The sequence below is a fragment of the Falco cherrug genome, chromosome 9 (genome assembly GCF_023634085.1).
Source record: "Falco cherrug isolate bFalChe1 chromosome 9, bFalChe1.pri, whole genome shotgun sequence".
Classification (NCBI taxonomy): Eukaryota; Metazoa; Chordata; class Aves; order Falconiformes; family Falconidae; genus Falco; species Falco cherrug.
In genome coordinates this window covers 25,184,867-25,207,684 of record NC_073705.1, presented here as the reverse complement: position 1 = coordinate 25,207,684, position 22,818 = coordinate 25,184,867, and the positions used below count along the sequence as shown (strand labels likewise).

General features: G+C 41.0%; 1 protein-coding gene across 4 annotated transcripts in view; it reads right to left on the bottom strand.

Moving 5' to 3' along the window:
• Window positions 1-22,818, bottom strand: part of SORCS1 (sortilin related VPS10 domain containing receptor 1) — a 304,532-nt gene that overhangs the window by 210,853 nt on the left and 70,861 nt on the right. For all 4 annotated transcript variants that reach the window (XM_055721229.1, XM_055721230.1, XM_055721231.1 and 1 more), the window contains exon 2: window positions 754-821. In XM_055721229.1, coding sequence (XP_055577204.1) covers window positions 754-821 — 68 coding nt within the window. The remainder of the gene's footprint in view (window positions 1-753; window positions 822-22,818) is intronic.

Sequence of the window (22,818 nt, the reverse complement as noted above, 5' to 3'; positions counted from 1 at the left end):
AAACTCCTAGACTTCCAACCAAAGTTTCACAGCTGGGACCACAAGAAAACCTCCCTTTCATGTATTACACCTCATGAAAGTACCACTAGGGACACATGAAGCAAACACCCCTCAGATCATCTTTTCAGAGATAAAAAAACAGGCACCATCTGCCCTCATTGAATCCAGATAACAGCCTTAAGAAATAGACCATGGACAGCTCTTTCCTTTGGTTCACAGAATGCATGATATGCTTTGAAATCGTAAAAGTATCAAGGCATCCCCTATAAATCAGTCTAGCAGTCAACATCACACAAGTGGAAATCAATTACCCGGTTCTAATATTACCAGTTCTGAATAAACAGACATTGAATATTTGCTCATAGGTATTCACCCAGTCTTAGTAGGACTGACTTTTCATAAGGATCATTTGGGCAGTAGACAGCCATAAGATCCTTCATTACAAACAAGGACTTAAGGCTGTTGAGTTCTCCTAAAAATAAACCCACTGGCTGATTTGATTCTGAATAAGATGGGACAAGAGGAAATCAAATGATAGCACATCCATGAACTATGTTATCCAGCTGAAACAAGACAATCAGTCTTCAGCCTCTTTGTCCTTGAGTATGAAAGAATAGAAGCGAGACACGGAGGGTTTAGCTACAAACCTTCCAGCACATTTTAAAAAAATCCAATTAAATTCAATAAAAGAATTGTATCAGGCTCTTCCTATTTAAGTAAGGTGGCAATTATTAACTTAATTTCTCTCCATACCTCCAAAGAGAGCTCTCTGTGATGCTTCCCAGGTTGTAGTCATACAGCTTTGTCAGAATTAGAATCACCTGAAGGCAAAAGAAGAAATCATGGTTAGTCTCAAACAATTACAATCTCATAGAACTGAAATGACCCCAGGGAGGAGTTAGGATTACTTTAATGGGTGCTTAACATAATTGAATGAATTGTTAAAAGCATTTGCCTAAACTGACATGGGAAGTATTTGCAGAAATATGTGTTAAGCCAATTGGACCTCTTCTTGCTCAGCTCCTCTGCATAATGTCACCAACAGGTTCTTCCCTTAACCCCAGGAGGCAGACTGCAGTGGGAAGAAGCTGACATACTAGACAATGTTTCAGGATACAAGATGAGATCTGCTGTATGCAGTAGAAATGGTGATTACTTTTTGCTCTGTTTCACAAGCACTGAAACTGCTGATCTTTTTAACAGTTGTGATGCACAGATAACCCACTGGCCTGTCTCCAGTCAAACTCTTTTTGGTTGCAGCAGATGATATAACACAAGCAAATGATCACCAGTTTTGGCCTAGGAGACTCAGACTGGACATCAGGGGTAAAAAATATCCATAAGGAAAACTGGGATGGGGTACCCAGAACATCTGTAAAGCCCCCATCCTTGGAGGTTTTAAAGACCTGGCTATACAAAGTCATGGCTGATCTGATCTATAGCTGGTGATAACCCTGCTTTGAGTAAGAGGCTGAACTAGGGACTTCCAAACGTCTCTAACAATCAACACTTCCTATGTCAGTGAAAATTTTAGATTTAGCCAGAATGCAAGTGTTTCCAGGTTTAGGAATTTAGGTTTTATTAGCCCTTTTGATAAACAGCTTTTCCCTCCTGACAAAACAGACACTTAAAAAATAAAAATATCTTATCGCGGAGAGGAAAGCAATTTTAGCAAAAAGAATTTCCAGCTAAACATTTCAGCCTGCTCTTTTGTTAATGTCTTAAAAAAATAATTTCTCACTTTCAAGATGATGAGCTCTTTTAACAAGACCTACATTTGGGAACATAAACTATAGACCATTACTATTGCTACTAATTTATTTTGCATTTCTCCCTGCCAGGTCACTGCATATTTTATCCTCCTCTCTAGACCATTAAAACCACAGTAAATTAAAAAGGCACAACATTTATCTGACAAACCCCCTGATCTATAGACCTCTTATTATTTTCAGCCCAGTTTCCTAAGAAACAAGGCTCACAGATACACATCCCCATGCTCCCTTGATAACATCACCAACTTCAACCAATTTGGCAGAGAAGCAAAGGACTAGAGGAAATTCTGTCCCCGTGCGAGATGGCACCAGCATGGCAGAGGAATAGCTACCTGGTTGCTTGCACTGGGGGAGAGGAACAGACCTCACCACTGCCATTTCCAAAGCCCAAAGCCATCCTACCTCTTACCCAACTATAGCCCCGAACCAGCCACACCAGGAACTGCCTCTTTCCAATATGCTCAACATGTCAGACAGAACAGAAAAAGTGTGGTAATGTGGGAGCCGAAGGTATAAGTGAGCACATAGCTACTGCAATAGAGAAAGGTATCAGGGACAAAACACACACATCTGACAGGCATCTGTTTCTGCAGCACAACTTGTTAAATCACTCGCAGCATGTAGAGAGGCTGCCCAGAGCATTTCCTATCTGCATGAACACAGGTCACATGCAGGTGATGGGGAAGACAGGAGGGGCAGCTGAAAAAACAGTTGTTTACCAGGGCTGGCCATCACCAAACTCTCTCCAGGAGAAAAGCAGCCTCCCTTATTAGTTACTGCCATTTTAATCTTCCAGCTCCCACTATGCCCACTTACTGCTTTACATCCAAAATGACAACCTCCTTCTGCTATCCATAAATAACTGGCTGCGAACTCAAGCTACTGAAATTCAAACTCCATCAGGCGGAAGACAAGGCTGGGGGGAGACGCTCCAGCTTCGTACTTCAGTGACATAGCACAAGTGGCTCCATGAAGAAGCCAGGACTGTGGAGGAGCAGGGCTGCCGGCAGCCTGGCCTGCTCCCCCGCCAGCGTGGGGCAGGCCCCACTGCGAGGCCCTGTCTTGTGGGGGAGCCACCGGCCTGCACTGCCCCTTGCCCTGAGGTGCATGGTCATGGCAATGCAGAGGGCAGCCCTGGGGCTCCCTGAGCAGACCAGGGCCTTGCCCCAAGCCCCCTACGCAGAGCCCAGCCCAGCCCTGAACTCCTGGATGACCCCCAGCCTGTCCTTGGGTCCCAATTTCTGCAGGGGATCATTCACATTGTGCCCCACCAGCCCTGACCCATGGCCCCACAGCAGCAAGCCACCCCTGGCCCCTCTAGGTGCCCTGACCACCAACCCCAGACCCACCATGTCCTCCAGCAACACCCACCTTGTGGCAGCTGGGGACTGACTTACAGTGATCCCAACCCTCTGAGCACCACATTTCTTGGAAACAGCCCCACAGCAACTCCCGCCTTTGCCCAGGACCCAGAGGACAACATGCATCCCCTGCTACCACGAGGGCACTTCACATGACAGCCCTGTCCCCCCAGCTCTGCTTCCCAGGGCACCCTGACATGGACACACACACCCCTCGCTCCCCAAAACACACAACCCCACTGCTGCCCAGGGGGTGCTTCCCTCTAGTCCAGAGGGTCCCTCTTTGAAGAGGCAGCCATCGTGTGAAGCGCCAGCCGCCTGCTGAGGCATCAGATGGCAGAGCTGCAGCAGACACATATGCTACACAAAGGTTTGTGTGAATTAAGGCTTTATAAGTGCTAAATTGCAATCTCCACCCTCCCAGGAATGCTTATCGGTCACTGCAGGGCAGCTGTCTGCTCCAGATACAGAACCTTGTCACTGTCATCCCTCACAGCACCCTTTGAATGGGTCTATAAATCCCCTACTTAACAAATAAATAAAAATTGGGGGAGGGAAGGAATATGAACGGGTGTGTGCATAAAGTCTTTCTAAATAAGAACTTTCCTGACAAAATGTAGCAGTAAGCTCAATGAGGTTCGGCACTAGCCTGCACGGAGACCTGCTTGGAGATGTCATGTGGGAGTTGCACAAACCCCTGGCTTCGAGCCTCCCTTGAATCTGCAAAGCAGCTGGACAGTTGCTTATATCTTTTTCCAAGCCTTGTTGTCTTCTCTTGGCCCTCTTCTCCTCTGCTTGCCAGAGGAAACAGAGATGTAACCAGCTAATGAATGTTTCCCCTAATGAATATTTTGACATCTGGCAGTTTTAGAAGCAGACCTGAAGATAGCAGGAATAGAAACTGGAATGACTAAATAGGAAAAACAGTGGGGTTCCCCCCCGCCCCCCGCAAATTCTTTGCCACTGTCTGATACAGTCTTAGGGAAGTTCATACAAAATCAAGAAACAATTTCCCCTTTTGTAAAACCCAAGAATTAGTATTCCATAAAATTAGCCTGATTCTAAGATTAGCAGTGTGTGATTACTGGTGCTAAATAGACTGAGAATTATTTTCCACAAATTACTCAGATTTCTACCCTTTATTGGAAACTGAACAAAATCTCAAAACTTCCATGAAAGAACACTCCATTGAGAATTTTAATCTCCTCACTTGAGAAAAAAATTGTAATTGACATCCCCAAAAGAATATGAAATGACAAAAATTTAGAAGTCCCAATAGGAGAATCAAAATATTTCACTTCCAGAGCTGAAATGTCTCTTTTGTACTTTTTTATTCCTCCAGAAATTTCAGTAAAATCCACATGATCTTAAGAGTGCTGTAGTTCTCTTGGAACTGAGCGGAGGGGGGGACCCAGCTACCTCTCATCATACTTCTATTTGATACAGCTCTAACAATCCTTCTGCAGCGGCATCCCTTGGCCCATCCAAATACACGTTAGTTGCAGAATAGCTACATCTAGAACCCTAAATAATATTGCTATAACCCGGCTTCTTAGTAAATTTAGCATAAAATCTTAGCATTTAACATCCTTGAGATAATATTTGTATTTGACACCACACTGTGGCAGACATATGCACCAGTTTGTTGGGCAATAGCTTAGGATATCCTCACCAAGCAGAGATATCTATTTCCAAAACGCTTTCCTACAGGAAGTTTTCTTGCTTTTGTAGACCTGTATCAGCTGTTGAATATCTTTAAGCCTTCCTCTAGTTTCAGGAGTCTCCTTGTGTCATTTACTGTCATTCAAATACTAGCAATAGATCTGCTCAAACATATATGTGCAAAAACAACAAGTCATTGGGCAGAAAATTATGTTATTTCTGCCCTGCAGTTCAGTATTCCCTTTCCCCCCTTGTAATCATATTTGAATAACCTACGCAAGGCCATGATTTTGGTTATATTTACTTTTTCAGAAAACATATTTCTCCTTTGCTGTTCTCATTTCTTTGCTATTTAGCCTGCAAAGGTTAGTTCATGTTTAAGATTGTTTCTTTTCCTTCCCTTCCCTCCCTCCCCGGGGCTGTCACTATGTAGTACTGAGGAACCTAATGAACAGAGACATGCATATTACATTGTTCTAAATGTCAGAATAGGGGCTGCAAAGAAGCACAGTAATGAAATGAAAAATATTGTCTCGCCTTTTTTTATTTCTTCCTTTGTTTTTGTTTTGCGGGCCTGTGTTTTTCTCCCTTCTTTACCACTTACCAATCAATGCAAGCTAACAAGAGCAAGAAGAAAAGAACAAACAAACCAGAGATACAATGAAAAGGAGCTGAAAATCCAGTCATGCTGGCTCTGCTGTGAATACAGATAACCCGTTCTATCGCATAGAAAGGCAAGGCTTCAAAAAGCCTGTTCTTCATTAGGATCAGCAGTTGAAGTGGGTTATTCTGCCACAGCAGGCAGGAAAGAAGAGAGACAAAACTTCATCACTTCTGCATTGATAGCTCAGAACAAAAGCAGGTTCACCACATCCCCAGTGAGTGCACTAACCATGAGGTATACCACTAAAAATGTGAGAGTTACTTATACAAAGTGGAAAAGTCCCAGCAGGCAAGAAATGGACAGAAGGCTTGTTGCATTAGCACCCACCTGGGAAAAGATACTTAAACCTGGTGCACCTGTCTCCCAAAGGAAACCAGTTCCCAGCAGCTATGCTAGGAAGGACAGGACATTTGCATTGTGGACACCATTATGTTCTTCTTCAAACAAAAACAGCATTTTCAAGGAAAATGCACTTTATTAATCAGTCCTGATCTGTGATTGCTTTTTAAGACTTGGGATGTGAAGGCCCATCTACATGTTTCAAGATGCAAATCAGTGGCTGGACAGAAGAGACTGCCCTGCCCCCAGGGCTCTGTTTAGGCCCTAGGAGGCACTCTGCTATCTTGGAAAAATTTCTAGAGTAAGCATGGTCAATTTTTTTCCCAGACCAACCTTGGCTTACATTCAGCTGGTCCATGCTGCCTGATCACACCCTTCCTTGCGCTTCTGACCCAGGTTTAGTACTGACTTACATCTTTGTCTTGACATCGTTTGTTTTCAACTGGTCTACAACTGCATCGAGCAAGGCTCACGCAGGGTATTGGCCAAAGTTCATCCTCTACTGCAGTGCTAGTTCCAAATGTAATGCAAGGATTACCTTTAACCGAACTGTTCTCCCTGGCAAAACGTATTTAGTCTCAGTAAACAGTGCTGAACTAGCTGGCCAGGAAGGTAGCGAACTGAAGCCTGCACACTGCTGCTGATCAGGTTCATAACACCTTGGGAAGGAAGCAGCAGGATACACTCCAGCTGTGTAACTCTGCTGCTGCTACTGCGCGTCCAGAAAGCAAGCCAGCCAGCCACACCAACCGATCTTCTGCCACAGCTACACAGAAACCAGTACCTGAGACAGCTAATGGCACGCTAGGTCAGGGATCTGTAACCCTTCACCCTGCTCCTAACAACTGCAAATTTATTCCTAGGAACCCTACATGAACCCTATGTTAAAACATGTCCATACCTACTCAAGCTGGGCTAAACAATAACATGGACAGGAACAATCGTATTTGAGGCTTCATCACCATTATTAAAGACTCACTATGCAAAGCGGTCTGTGATAATCCAACTCAATGTCATTTACACCAACAGTGCTCTCACCTGGGATACATTTTATCATCTGTATTCTCACCACCACCCCCAGCACAACAGGGTACTAAATTTAAACAACTTTTATAGCTCTATGGTGATAGAGACTTTTCAGACAGGAAAACACAATCATATTTTTAAAGGTGTTCACTATAACTTCTTGGGCTCTGATCTTTACAATGTTACCCCTAGACTGACCTAAAACTGTGCCAGAAAGATTTTCCCTACAGGATTCAAATGCTGATTTCAAAATCACAACAAGCCTTTGTTTATAAACACAAAAGCAGCACTGCTGTTTTAATGTTTTCAGACTTCCATGCTTTACATGCATGTTTGCATCTGTTTCAGTCAAAACTGCAGCTGTCCACAGAACTAAAAAAACATTTAATCAATAGCCCGCTTTCTTGACTTGCACACCACCAGCTCTCAGCATTAATTGTGTACAGACTGCTCCTTACTCATCATATTGTGGCAATCATTTGAAAGTGGTGCAAATGGTATATTTGATAAAATATTTCTAACACCTGACTGCAAACCACTTACAACAGCTTTCTGAACCAGTCTGACAATTAGTTTCTTCTATAGACTGCTAGTGCCGTGACCAGATAGCTCTTTTTGACCACTGAAGTCCCAGAAAGAAAAAAGGAAAGTTTCCCCCCGCCACTCAACAAAAGCCTTCAGGATGCTGTTATCCTGACTTCTTATCCAGTGCCACAGATTTTTCTGTCTCAAGCCAGTCTTAGGAGCATATTAAATTCTGTAACAGGATAGCTGAGATGGGTCTTCATGAATTCCAACACTAGCCCTGTATTAGAACTAATAACCTGACAGAAAGCTTCGAATTTCAGTCGTGTGCCAGCCACACGCTCCACACTGATCTTCAGGCTGTGCCACAGTCTGAGAAAAGAGCTTCCTTCTCCTGTGGTGCTCTCCACCCATGCAAGGTGCATGCAACATAGCTTCTGCGACTCAAAACACTGCATGTGCAGTTTAGTTGCTCTGTTGTTACAAGCTGCAAATATCTAGGCATAGGGACTGGCTCTCACAGGCACAGAACACAAGGAGTCCTTCAATATAACAAAATACTGTTAATAAGGAATTGTAATACATATAGCGATGTAAAAAATGGTAATGGTGTAACTATCCTTTACAAGGCTCTCCTGATGAAACTGTCACACCACCTTCTAATTAGGAAGAGAGAAACAAATATCCAGCCACAATCAAGACAGTTTTAAGTACACCTCAATGTGCAGTGATCCATGAATCCCTCATTAAACTCTAGAGATCCTTTCCATCGCCCACTTAGCAGGAACATAAGTCAATAACAAAGAAGCACTAAATTAAGTTTTCACAAGCTTGTTGGTCTTCTATAATACAGCAAGAAGCTAAAAGACTTGAAGCTTTCTTACGCATTGTATGTTAATAAAACCATGTTTCTCAGGCTAAACTGCAATGGTTGAGAGTATGCGCCGTTCAATCAAAGACTAGAAATAACTGGATAACACCTGTCTGTTTCCTTCTTCATCTCTACCTTCCTAATACAGCACAGAACTTTAGGACTGGAGGAAAAAAAACCCAAACAAACAAACAAACAAAAAAAAAAACCCAAGGAACACAACCAGAACACAGGAATATTCTCAATGAGCTGTTTGGTGAGGCAGCTATGTGAGGAAATGTCTTCGAATAGATTCACAAATAAGTCTGAATAATTCATGATTGAGAATTTTACAGGCTGCTCATGAATAAAAAAGACAGACTCAAGAGAACTCATTATTTGGGGCAAATTACTTGTACAAATCTTGTTCTTTGTATTATTATTATTATTTAGCAATTTTATTCCAGGCAGCAAGTATGGGGGTCTCTAACAACTATACAAGTACCAAGAATGATGGAGACACTGTGATTTGCTTTCCACCTGGACTGCAGATCAACAGGCTTCCTTATATAAAATACATTAGCAGGCAAAGGAAGAGATGAAAAATGTGGTGATAGAGACGGCCACATGGTTACACAACTGGAATACCAGCTCCCCATTTACCAGTGCCTTCATTATAAAAGATCCATAAAGTAAAAATCCCTTCACTTTTCTGCATCATCCAATGGAGAGAAAAAAGATCCGATATTGCCCACTATCCCATCTGTGACAGGAGGCAATAGCAGTTTAGAGAGAAAGCATTAAAAATCGTCTATGAAGAGGGTGATTCCTCCCCTTATTAACTGTCAGCAATCAGATCACACTTCCTAACTCAAAAATTATGAATATTTTTCCAAATAATAAAAGAATCAGAGAAAGCAAGTAAGGATGATCAAAGATATGGAATGGTCTGGCTTTTAGTGAGAAATTACACCAGCCCTCAATCCAAGAAAGAGACAACAAAGGAGATAAGACATCTGTAAAGTCACGAGTGTCCTGACTTGATTATTCACTGTTTTTCAGTACACAAGACCCAACACAACAAATAGAACTGGGACGTTCAAAATACTACATATATATGAGTAGGATCAGTTCAAGGGGAAATAGGAGAAGTTCAGGGAAGAAATGTGCACTGAGATCAATTAAATAAAAGTATTTCTAGTACAATGTTTGTTCAAATTTTCCCAGGCATGCAATTTTAGCCACTGTTGGAGAGGAAATATGGCCACGTATGACAATTCTTTTGCTCTTATAGCTACTATAGGTAGCTTTAGCCCTCGTGTATTTGTCTAAATCTCCTTATAGTTATTTGTATTTTTGGCATGTATAAAAACCACCTGTAGGCATGAAATCAAATGTTTCCAAACATGGATACTAGTATTTCCTTCCTTAGTCTTGTAAAGCATCTTGTTCTGTAGAGCAAGATGTATGGCAGTTTGTATTATACTCAGCTTACAGGGGTCCCTGGCACAGTGACAACTTTTAAAGGAGACAACAATATGAATTATAATAAAGAGAGGCAAAATGAGGCATCTGTCTCCTTCAAATCTTTTAAAGATAGTTCCATTCTTCATGCTTGTCATCAAGATGAAACAGAAATTTGTTACAGTCTAAAAAGAATTTAAAATACTACCACCACCAAAGTAGAGAGAAGGAAATTTTGTTTCTGTAATAGCTAAAGCCCAAAGGTCAACACACTGAGTTACTGCTTCTCCTGGCTTCTACGGGGACCCAAGCCTAGGTCTACCACATTCCAGAAAAATGCCTTAGCCACTGACAGCCTGAATAACATAAAAAGGGGAATTAACTCTCTGCTTTGAACCCTTTTTCCAACATTGAAATCCATTTTCACAAATTCCCCTTTCATTCAATGAGAATCTATTTTATGGAAATATTTCTGAGCAGCTCCACACACAATTAATGAACTAAAACCCCCACAAAACCCAATAAATTAAAAGGAGTAAAAGGACATTTCAGGGAGTAAATTACTGTAGGGAAAAAAAGCAAAGATAATCAGATTCCAAATTAAATGTAATAGTAGAGTTTCTTCCAGTGGCAGAAGTAGGCAGGAAAGAGGGGAAAGAGGACAAAAATAAGCAAAAAAACTGCCTGTCATCTTGAAATGTTTTAATACAAAGGCAAATGTTTAAGAAAGAGACAAGGTTTCATTTCAGAAGACAGAAGTTGGTATAGAGAGAATCGATTACACACTATAATTGCATTGATGCTTAAAAGCCATTAGCATGAGGGCTCTGTTCGTGTTTCAAGAGGGAAATGCAGTCTTCTGTTTATCCAATTCACTGAATACCCACATAAATCTTCGGGGGATTATTTCAGAATTAAGACCAGGGAGGCTGAAGCCCTAAACTACTTGGAAGGAAATTTCTTCTCTTACTCCTTATTATATTTACTGTCAATCAGCAGTTCTTGCTTAAACACACAGTGATATAGAGTGAACACCCAGAAAGGGTGAAAGGGTGAACTGGAGAAAAGCACTAAGCTGTTCTGTGCCTGGCCTGCTCTCCGGCTTGCTATTGAAACAGTCAAGAGACATTCCAGAGTCTCAGGGCTTTGCCCAGGGACAAAGTTTTTAAGTGCTGAGAAGCCATTTCTGAAGCAAATTTGGAAAGCCTCCGCATCTACAATTAAAAACTTATTTCTGAAGTTTCTCAGACACCTGATCTTACATGCAAACTAGTGCTCCAGCATAGCCACCGGCAGCTAAGCGAGAGCAGCATACAGCCAAGAGGGAGCATGCAAGAAGAGACTTTATGAAAACATGTCACTCGGCCATTAGGAACCTACTTTGCAAGCTATATTTATGGTGGCACCCTCCTGGTTATGGTGCAAAAGTTTCCGAAGGATTTAGAAATACCCATAAACTCTAGTCCAGTCATCTAAGCCTCCACTTGGAACACAATTCACCCAACTGCCTGAAGAAAGAATGAAGAGAAAAAATATCACAAAATGCAACAAAGCTGAGAAAGGCTGAAACTAGGGGTCTTTCCCTGGGAAAGGAACTATGTCCTGGGGGAAGACTGGGGGTAGGTGGATACACACAACCGAAAAAAACTGGGATTCACGTGGTATATGCAATACCCATATTGCTTATCCTGGAGCTCACTACAGAATATAAAAATGAAAAATTAGCATGCAATGAATAATTTATTTAGCAGTTTACTGTTGTTTAAACAAATCACTTTCATCAAAGCAATGTGTATTCAAGCAATAAATCACCGTTTAGCACTCTGTCACAAGCAAAAGATACCACTTGACAGAATTATTGAGTGATGTTGCATGGCCACCAGGCAACTACAACAGAGATAAGGATGTTGTCCTTGAATAATAGACTGCCTCCCTCTCACCCCAGGGAAGAAATTGAATCTTTCAAGTAAAACTTTCATCCTGGGGCAGCAGGGGTAGTAAAACTTATGACCATAAGTGCCTTTCGTCTTTAGGTCCCAGAAGTGCCCTGAAAACATTAATTGATCACTCCCAACAGCTCTGTGATGTAGGTTGGTTTTATTACACACATCAAGCATGCAGAGTTTGAGCGTTTGTTACGGAAGGCAAGGAGGGAATACTTACTCTGATGAACTCTTGGGTCTTCATTCTTTAAATCATTCTTCCCTGTCCTTTAATGCATGGAGAGATGGACTTCATAAGGTCCTGACCTGCTCTAACTTTAAATCACAGCTTCCACTCTGGCTAGCTCTAACACAACATGAGTCAAATTCAAGCTTTCCATCTCCTTCTCTATAATGCTACTGTATTTTTGCATCAACACAGATGGGAACATAGACCTTTTCAACTGATCTTTAGTTGATGATGACTGACACTACACTAACAGACACAAGGTATGTTTCCCAGAAACTGAGAAAACAAACAAGCTTGGCGCAAAGATTATTTTTATTCAGCACAGTCTTTTGTTGCCCTGTGCTGGGGACATCTGTTCTTCCAAATACTGGGTCTCCTGAAAACAGTCTCCTAGCACTCCCTACACATCTTACACCAACAAATAACAATAAAATGCATCACTCCACAGACAAACATGGTAGGTCTTATCTTATGGCAACCCTTTGTTAATGGAGTTAAATTAGAAATTAATATGGTTCAGGCCTAGGATTCAGAAAGGGCTTATGAGCTCTCTGGCTGCCAACACTAATGCGGTCACTTGTTACCCCTCAATAGTGCTAAGAAGAAAACATGCAAAATCAAGTCCTTGTGTTCTCAGCTTCTCCCAGATCAGCAGAAATCTCAGGGCCAAATTCAGCACAACACTTACTTTAGTTTGTGTGTTAATCACATGAACAACAAAACAAAGTAAGCACTTGGTTTGCCACGAACAAATGAGACAAACCATCCATTCAGCTTGCACTCACTGGTCACCACAGCCAAGGAAGTGGGAGGAATAGAAACATAGGTGTTTCTAGCATCTATGAACAGAATCACCACCTACTCTACAAAAAGACAGGGCAGAATGTATGGACAACTAACCTTAACTAATTGGATGTCTTTATTACTGAAAATTAGATGACATCAAAACTCCAGAGAAGTTAGCACAGTCTCAAAGAGACATTTCAGCCATTACCCAGTACATTTTGTCATTTGAGATTTGTCTGATTATACAAGGAAAGTTCTTCAGCTCCTTGCATTCTTTCACCCCTTCCAGCTGCAACAAAATATGCCAGCAGCAGCTGTTTGTAATAAGCTGGAAGGTATCTTGAGACCAATTGTAATGCAAAGGTCATATTTTCTGAGCTGTTTATAGACAGTAATTTGTAAGGTTGTAATGTCACATGTTGTCAATAATTCAAGGTGGGAAATTGAAACAGTTAATAGGTCATCAATTCTTCACTTTCCCACCTTATCTCTTTCTCTCCAAGGAGCTGTTAAACCATGTTTCATCTGAACATATTCCTTGAACCTCAGACTCAAAGGTTTCATTTGTTTATGGAAAGAAACTTAGGATGGTAAGATGTAAGTAATCCCTTAACAGGCACCCAGGGATCATAACAGACATAAAGTGCACATTTCAGACTTGGGATATAAATTCCTGTTAAAGGTCTATTCTCACTGGGGCTTTATATTCTGTAGAGCAGGTTGATGCTGCCAGAATGAAAACTGTTGTATTTTAGCAAAGAGAGGCAGACTTAGTCAAAAACAACTTGTTAAAGGAAGCAAGATATATTCAAAGTAATATCCTTCCCCCAGTTCTTTGGGGAAAAACAAAAAAGAACCCCTGTCATTAAAACATGAATTACAGGTTGTTTCTTTTTCTCTTCTCCCTCATCCAATTTACTGCCCCCAACTAAAGATGCACCAGGTCCCACTGGCATCATCAACTCTGACAGCCAGCTGGGGCAACCCCAGTAACAAGCACAAGCACTGATATAACAACAATGTGTAAGGTTTGCACATTGGAAAGCTGCATCCACTGAATGGGACCTCTTGCTGCATTCCCAACTAGGATCCCCACAAAATTAGTGCTGGCAAAAGAGCACTTTAGAAGACTGAAAACATCTGCTGACCTGCAGCACTGGTGCAAACTTCCTCAAGCAGCAGATCACACAAACCTTAAAATGGAGCTGTATGGTCATAGAAAGTCTAAAACTATGTCTTTTATGACAAAATAATGCAAGTGTCCCTGGTCACAAGGTACAATTCATAGTCATCATCTGAATTAATTTCGTCATCTGGGAAAACAGAAATCAAAATTGTGATGGTAAGACATATCTACCTGATTAGAGAAACTTCCTCAAGACAAAAGTTTAGATTATTCTTGGTCTGATCTTATTTAGAGCACAGCCACACACACATAGGAAAAGCTGAAGAGCGTAACAGGACTGGAGAAAAGATAGAGCCATGCAGGACAGAAAACCTGTTACTGAGCCTCCAGTCAAAAGATCAAATCAGCTACACCTGAGCTGGCTCACGAGTTATCTGCACCAGCTGCAGACTCACCACTGACTGAAGTGCAAAGACAGCTGTTTATATTACACTCTTCGTATATGGACGTTGCACTTTATCTGATACCTTCATAAGGTTCAAAGAACATTCGGCTCACATACCCATGCCTTTGGGAAGGAGTTCGACAGAAATGAATGATTCCATCTTTTAATGGGCCATATTATTTGTAACTACTATATAAGTCAAGACGTATAAACACTAAATATATTTAAGGAAGGTATTAGGCCTGACAGACTTTCAGCAGCACTGTGGCCAAAATGACAGTCCCCCCATTTAAAAAAACAAAACAAAACAAACACAAACAAAAAACCAAACACACACAAACACAATACAGCACATATCACCCAAGGTTTTTATTTTTTAAAAAGGCCCTCATTGCCCTCTCTACCTTTACCTCCCCTGCAAACTCCAGTCTCACATTTCTCTTGCTATATTTTTCAGTCATGCTGGAGGGGAAATGTGGAGAGATTAGATCTGGTGGAACAGGTGGAGGTTTTCCATTAAGCAATGAGGGATAGGTACTGCACCCCTTCAGGACTCTGAGCAAGACAAGGAAGGATGAGGGGGATAAAAGGACAAAACAGAATAAGAGGAGCATAAAACAATCGAGGCTTTGTAATTACAAGACATTCTGAATTGGGGTCCTTCCTATGCATCAAGAAGAAAACTCACTAGATTTTAGCTACCTCCTAGTTGTAAAATAAAAAGAAAGGCACATGCCTATCTCCTGCAGAGGCTTCATCTCTTAATATTAAGGGGCAGGATGGTAAGCTGCACCTCACATCTCTCTCCCACCACACACATTTTATCAGGAAGCTAACTCAAAAGAAGGGGGAAGTCAAAGCAGATTACAAACCAACACACAAAAATCTTACTAATCCACTAAGTTAATTGCTTAAGCATGCATGACTAAAATTCTATTTTATTAAGGATAACAAACATAACCTGCCTTCTGTCTATATCCTCAAGACTTCAGCAAAAAGTGTAGGAGAAGCATGGTAGCCCAAGTGACTGGTGATCTTCATCTTCATTTCTCTTCCTTTGCTACTAAGTGGGATGTAGGGATTCCCATTTTACTATATATGAACTATTTAAGTTTGGATTTTTCATGTGATCTTTTCAGAAAGAAAAAGCCAAGTCAGTTCCTGACTTCCTCTCTCAGCAGAAGGTAAAACCAAGAACAAAACCAAGGCTACTGAATGGAAGCCCATTACCAGAACTGCAGCACCCAAATCACTGACTATTTTTTATGACCTCTAATTAATGCCATCTTCCAGATCGAACAATGATGATGAAAGTCATCCTGTGGAATCAGATGTCCTTTTGGACTTCCAGACATGATGCTAAGAAACAGCACTGGTTTAGTCATTCCCACTAGTGAGAGTATCTTTGATCTCTAAAAATGTGTGAGCTCCTTTGCCTCTCCATCACTTCCTTCAGCTCCTTCAGCTCTGCTTTGGGCCAAACCCCCAGCTCTTACATTAAACAAAAGCAGACCAACACACAGGTGCAAGGAGGATTTCCTTATGGGGTATCATATCCTGATCCTGGAACTAGCCCGCACATCCCAATCCCCCTGTTGGTTTCTACAACATATCCCTTATTAAGGTTGTTAAAAATGGAAAACAGTGTATTAACTATAATTTTCAAAATTACTATAACTTTAAAAAAATTACTATTAGTCCTTATGAACAAAATTAACCATGCTGCTGAAGGGTGTAGCATAGGAAAATGGCCCGTTCCTCTCAACACACTGCAGAGAAGTGTATTGTTTCATCAACTGTGTCAACGCATCAGTGAAAGCTGGGGGAAACATTTTGAGCTTTTCTGAGAAGTCCAGACTCTGCAATAGAAATGTTTTAGAGTCAAAACTTTGGGGTTTCAGGATTTCTGGGTGTTCTTCTACAGCATGTTAAGATCATACAAGTTCCTTCCTCCAAATAGAGAAGTATTGATTCCCAAGCTCTACAAGCAAGATTCATCCCTTGAAGTCTGACAAGGGATCCAGACACTTGAATCTCTGCCAAGTCACAGATAATCTGGGAGCACTAGACCATGGGTTTAGAGATTTCATTTCAGAAGCACTCAACAGCTTTCCTACAAAAGAAACACTTTATTTCTGCAAACCTACGGCCAAATAAGCATCTCTCTCCCACCTCCACCACATTTCTGATTTTCCAGCATTGCATTCCCAAATTCTAGTCCACTGATCTTTCCACTCAGCCTTATAAAACTCTATCCTATAGCAAACCGATCTGCTCTCGGCCTCAACTACGGACTTTTAGAGATCTGAATATTGCCCCAAACTGGACATTGCTTCCATATCTTTCTCACTGGCAAGCCATCACTCCCCACACTAGAGAAATATCGTGGATTCACGTATTAGAACAGAGTTATAACAGAATTATTTCTAACAGAAACTTTCAGCCCTGTCACCAGTTCACTGACCCATCTACTAAACTAATTTGTCTTACACTTACAGTCAGCCATTTATCAAGACACAGGTATGGAATGAAGCTCTGACTTATTCCATTTCCTTAGACTTATGGTTTACATTTGACACATGTGCCTCCAGGGAAGCATATACAATTTTTCCCACCATCTCTTCTGCTTGCTAAACACCTGTTCTCAGGGAGAATGGTATTTCCATATTTCTGCCTCTGAGCTACACAAGCAACTGAATAAATAGGTCTTATGGAAGAAAAATATTCTCATCATGTCACCTACCACCTTTATCCTCAGCTGCCTGTACCATAAAGCTCAGTAGGAAAAGTAGATTATTAGCCTTTACCCTTGGCTTGCTGTTAATCAAGTAGCTCAGTGTTGTACCATAAGCACCACTAGCAGTGTATATCCCCCAAAGACATTAAAGAGGTAGGAGACAAACTGGTGTCACTCTATAGATTTCCAGCAGTGCACCAATAATTTCCACCAGTTGGGGATATCATTCAGGGAAGGCAAGACGTTCTGAGAAATTCCTACAACGCGGGTAATGCACTCTGAGGACCAGATCTTTAGCTAGTGGAAAGCAGCAGAATATCATGAATTATTGCCTCCAATTTCCTTCACTGAAAGATTTGCCTTACTAAAAACACACACAGCTGGGAAAGCCCAAATGAGAGAGGTTATGTATCCAAGGGCTGCAACTCTTCCTCCCCACAAAGTGCACTAAGCCCAGAAGACCTGAAAAAAAGTCTAAGCTGCAGGAAGCTCAGTTCTCCAAGGGCTTTCCCTTTTTTTTTTTTTTTTCCCCACTGCTGAGAAAGTTTAATGCATACATTTAAAGGCTATCCCCCAAACTGAAACAAAAAAGAAATTCTGTTAGTACTGAACTTAGTAAAATTAAATTTGTCAGAAAAACTAATGTAAGCCACTTCCTAATTTGCAAAGGATGACACTCCTGCTGTTTGCAGCGTACTCATAGAATACACGTACCTGACAGTGGAGGGTGACTGGGGAAACAACAGTGTATGTTACTTTCACTGTGAAAAAGCTCCCTCAGTTTTATCACAGGTCTTGCAGTATCTGCTATGCTAAAGAGTTGCCTGATGTTACAGCAGGGGCTTATGTGCAATTTTATGAAATAAAAGCTTGCTTTCCCATTTGTGTTAAAATGACAGAAACTATGACTTTAAAAAAAAAAAAGTGTCAGGAAGCAGAGACAAACATACAAATCTTCCATCTGGAAGAAGTCTCATGAACCTAAAAGCTGTCATTATAATTTATTTGAATAGTGAAGCTGTAATAACCAAGACACAGCATTACCAGACAGTGGCCTCTCCTTTTCTGGGCTAAGTTGCAGGCAGTGTGAAAAGGTATCAGCTCTGCAGATTTACTTGTGACAATCCAACATAAATTTGGCTCTAAGTAACGAGCTTCCTATCATTTTAAAAGGGATTATCACCACACAAACGCATCTAAAGATTAAAGACTACTCAGCTGCAACTGACTGACTTGTCGTTAAACCAGTAAAATCTTTCCATAAAAATGGTCTAATCCTTATTCTTTTTAAACCAGTTTCTTTTTCAAGAGAAAAAAGAATGTTAAGCATTTTAGAAGATTATTAAAGCAAAACCAGGCTGAAAAAGAAAAATGTCACATTGTTTCCCAAAGAACGAACTCTGGTCCTTTGGCTTTAATTTTCCCCAACAGAGAATACATGTTATTTAGTGTTAACTCCATGTCGTAATTTCTAGCACAGTTTGAAAAGGTGCAAAAAATAGCAGCACAAAATTAATCAGAACCTTTGGCTTGAGAAGAAGCAGATGAAGAGACAGTTACTCTGGGTCACCAATACCAGTCTCACTAGGAAAAGGCAGACACCTGGAGTCAAAGAGAGAGCCAAGGAGTTGTCATTTTCCCTACCCCTTCCTCCCTCTATATGCAGAAAGCAAAGCGATTGCTTATGTCAGACTAGTACAGTGACAAGGAACTCTACGCCTGGCAGAGAAAAACATACAAAACGAATGAAATCTTTGCCATCGGCTGCACAAAGCCCAGCTCAGCCCAGGCAGCCGCAGCAGCGCTGGGAGCAGGGGATGGCCCAACGGCAGCTGCACCCCGGACACCCCCAACACTCACCCCCAGTGCCTCTACAAACCCCTGCCCTGCTCCTCCACGGGTAGTTCCTGTAAGAACTGCCAGGTAACACAGCAGCAACACACTGATGGTTGTCTTCATTCTTATTCGACAAGAAGCATTAAAATGCTGACATCATGCACAGGTGAAAAGTTACGCAAGCTGGAGTCACTCAAGAGAACCCCTTTCTCTCTTAATTGGGAGGATGTGTGAAAAAAATCAGGAGGGAGCAGAGCATCTCCTGGTTGAACAACTGAGTGTTCAGGAGTAAACCTCTCCGATATTCAGTTGTCTTTTCCAGACCCGCTGTGCTCGCTATCCTTGGACTTCTGAACCCACATGCTGCCACAGCAAAGAATGACTGGTCCCACTTAGCCCACCTGCACCAAAGGATAAGCTATTGTGAAAAAAAACACTCAGTAAATAAAGCGCAACCAATTTTCATTGCAGCTTGTGCGGATGAGGAAATCATGGTCATAATTTCCACACCCAATTACCCAGCTTGCACTGGCAATTACACTAATTCCGTGCACAAATGAGACATGGCACTGCATGAGCACGTTGTTTATGCAGTGATCTGCATTTTCAATTATTATTATTATTTTTTCAATCTGGCTCTAAAGCTTTTAGTGGCTGATACTGAAAGACCGGTAAACAGAAAGATAGAGATACTGCTGTTCAGCTGAATAACAAATTCACTTTCTTCTTTTTCACTTCCTGAGGACCAAAGTTCTGATTTCTGACTTCAAGTACTTTGAAAAAAGCAGTGCATAGATAGCAAGGGAATGCAGCACTGTAGCAACAAGCCGCTTCCATTAGTTCAGGAGCACATTACTGCTTCAATTCTAGATTACTAGCAAAGCTGATTAATGCAGTTCGTCATTCCATATGTACAACCAACAATTCACAATAAAGATTCAGAAGTTGTTTGGGTTTGGGTTTTTTTGGAGGGGAGGAGTAGAAGGTCAACATGGTGTGAAACACAATTCTGTATCTCATATCAAGTGAGTCTCACCACTTACAGGAAATAGAAAAGTTTTATTCACTGTGCTTTGCCCTTCTAAAACTCTTTCCTATATTACTTGGTAGAAAACAAGATAAATGTAGGAAAATGGAGTAGGAAGAAGAAAAGTCCACATAGGAGATTAAAAAAAAAAAAAAACAAAAAAAACACATACAAAACACACCCGCATGCAACAGGAAAGAGAAAAGCTTTCAAAAATCAGATGTTATCATTCAAAACCAGCAGTTTGTTGGGGTTTTAGATGCAAATCAAAACATTGATATCTTCTGAATTTTGATAGAAAAAAAATAGCAATGAAAAAATAATTTTTCTCGGTTTAAGATCTAATCCAGAGTGTCAGATATGTTTATCTTTCTGCTTCCCTGCCTACACCAAGCAGTGATGTGACCCTGCACCATCAGATGTCCCTAAGGAAGCACTTAACAACTATGTTAATTGTTTTGGGCAAACTTGGTCAAGGGACAGCAATGCTACTTCCCTGCAGCAGTGCAAATCCCTGTGTCGTCAACACAGCTATATGTATTTATTGAGTACTTTACCACTACACTATATAAACATATCTACATATGCAAGCAACTCTGAGCATAGATTTACAGGCTCAGTTATGTGAGTACCCTATCAGCAGTCCCTAGATTGAGGGCAACTGCTCTGCAATTAAATAAAATACTTTCTACTTACTAAACAAAATGGTATATTTAAGAAGAAAAAAAAAGAAAAAAGAAATTAAGTAAATAGACTGTTATGACTGCAGGTTCTTAAATTGCTTTTAAATGCTGATGATTTGGCTAGAATAGAAGCAAGCAATCTAAACTCTCTTCAAATGCACTGTTCAATCTCAACTGAACTTGTCTATTTTTACATTTAAAAGGCACAGTCTCATTCACTATTCCCAAAGAAAATCAAACTGAATTATTCAACAGCTTTAAAAATCTCCAAACAGCTGTTTTCTCCACTTACTCATTTTCTTTAGAACTGTTCCATCCTTCCCTCCTCCTCCTCCAGATATAACCCCAACCAACAAAATATGAAAACACACAGTGAAATCCCCTGCAGCAAGGGGCTCGCAATCCGTTCTCCTGTGAGCTGTCTAATTTTTCACATTTCAAACAGTCGTCTGTTCCAAGGTATCATTAGTTATTCCAGCCAGCGCAGTAACAGACACCCAGACCCTCCGCAGGATTTCAGTCCCCCATTCTCACAAGTGAATTAGGCAACTAAAAACATGTGTGACTAGAAAACTGAATTTTTCCACCTCACCCTAATGTGTTAAATCAGAAATGATGTAATTCTCCTTTGCTTTCTACTTACAGGACAAATCATCTCATTTTATTTAGGGTACTAAAGAAATAAAGGAAGCTACAAGAAAAAAATAGGTTTACCTTGCATTTTGACTCTAAACCTGTGTCTTTTTTTTTTTTCTGTCCATATCTAGCTTCTGCAAGCCTGTCATTTACACTTATGAGTCACCTTCTATTGGCAGCTGTTGTCTTTCTTTTCAAGGGAATGAAGGAATGAGGTCCCAGAAATTTGTTTCTCAAAGAGAAATAATAAAAAAAAAAAAAATAATATCAAGTCTAGTCAGTCTTTTCTCTCTCCCTTTTTTGAAGGGATATAGCTTTAGATATCTAGAAACAAAAGGATGGAGATGTCCATGTAAATATATAAAGTAAGAACTCAGTATATCACATCTAGTTGACTTTGAACTCTTCAGGCGTCATGCAAAAGATAAGATGAGAAGTTTCTAAGTGCTAGTGTTCAAGTGAAAAAAGGGACAGCAACATCAAACAGAAAATTAAACTGTATTTGTGGACTGTTGCTTTGTGTTTCATTCCATGATATTTTCACTGGCTGTAACATTGACATTTATTAGCTCTTGGCCTGTAAAGCAGAAACAAGACTTATCACAGTCCTAAAATCAGATATCAAAAGTAATTCTTCTCCCTGGTTCAGATTGAAATGACCTCAGAACCTGTATAAGCAGTGACACAGCCCCCTCTTCTTCCAAAAGCCAGGTCTGAGAATGCAGCTGCCTGCAGAAAGCAAGCTATCTTCAGACCTGCAGCATCATTTACAAGGCCATTGGAGTAACACAACACAAGAACATCAGTTTTAGGCAGCCCTGTAGTCTAGAAAGTAAGCAATGGAAATTAAAATCAGCCATACAAAAATCAATGATAAGCACCACAAGCCTGCACTTCAAATCCCCAGTTTTTGTCATCCTCTTTAAACAGAATGCTGTCATTACCTGTGCCTCATTATTTGCACATGAAGATGGACAGACAAATTATCTCTGTTAGCCAGCAAAGCATTATGAGGTTTATGTGGGAGCTTCTGCTGATTCCTTGTTTGAAATGCAGCAGTGGCTAAAACACAAGCTTATGGTTCTCAGAAGAGGCCTTATACTTCATAGTCTCAAAGACAGACATGTCCATATCATCTTTACGACCAAATATGTTTTCACATGCACATTAGCAGTGCTTAGTTTGGGTTCTACTTCATAAGCTGTAGTCTTGCATCTGCTGAGCACTAGAAAATCTCCTATAACCTTTGGCTATTTCATGTAAAAGGCATGTGGAAGTGGTGGTGTTTTGGAGCGCTGCCTGGCATGAAAAGACGCAGGAGGAGATACAGAGCAGCCTACTCAGCCCGCTGCTTGCAAGAGAGACATGCATCTGCCATCTGCTCCGAGTCTTCTTTTAGATACCATAGTGCAAGGCTGCACATTACCTAACTGCCCTCAGTTACTAGGCATAATTGACTTGCCCAGGGTACGCAGCTCAAAAGTGTCACTGTAAACTGGAAATCTCGAGCCAGATGTTCCAACTCCCTGCCTTACAGCCGAACCATCCCTGAGTTTCACACCAGAAAACAGTATGTCTGTAGTTACATAGCTCTGTTGAACAAGTGTCTCTTAGTAACCAGCTTTTTATTTTCTGTGCATCTTTTTCTTTGCAAGCTCACACCTTAGCTACTGAAAATAATAACTGTTGTTATTATTGCCCTTGCCA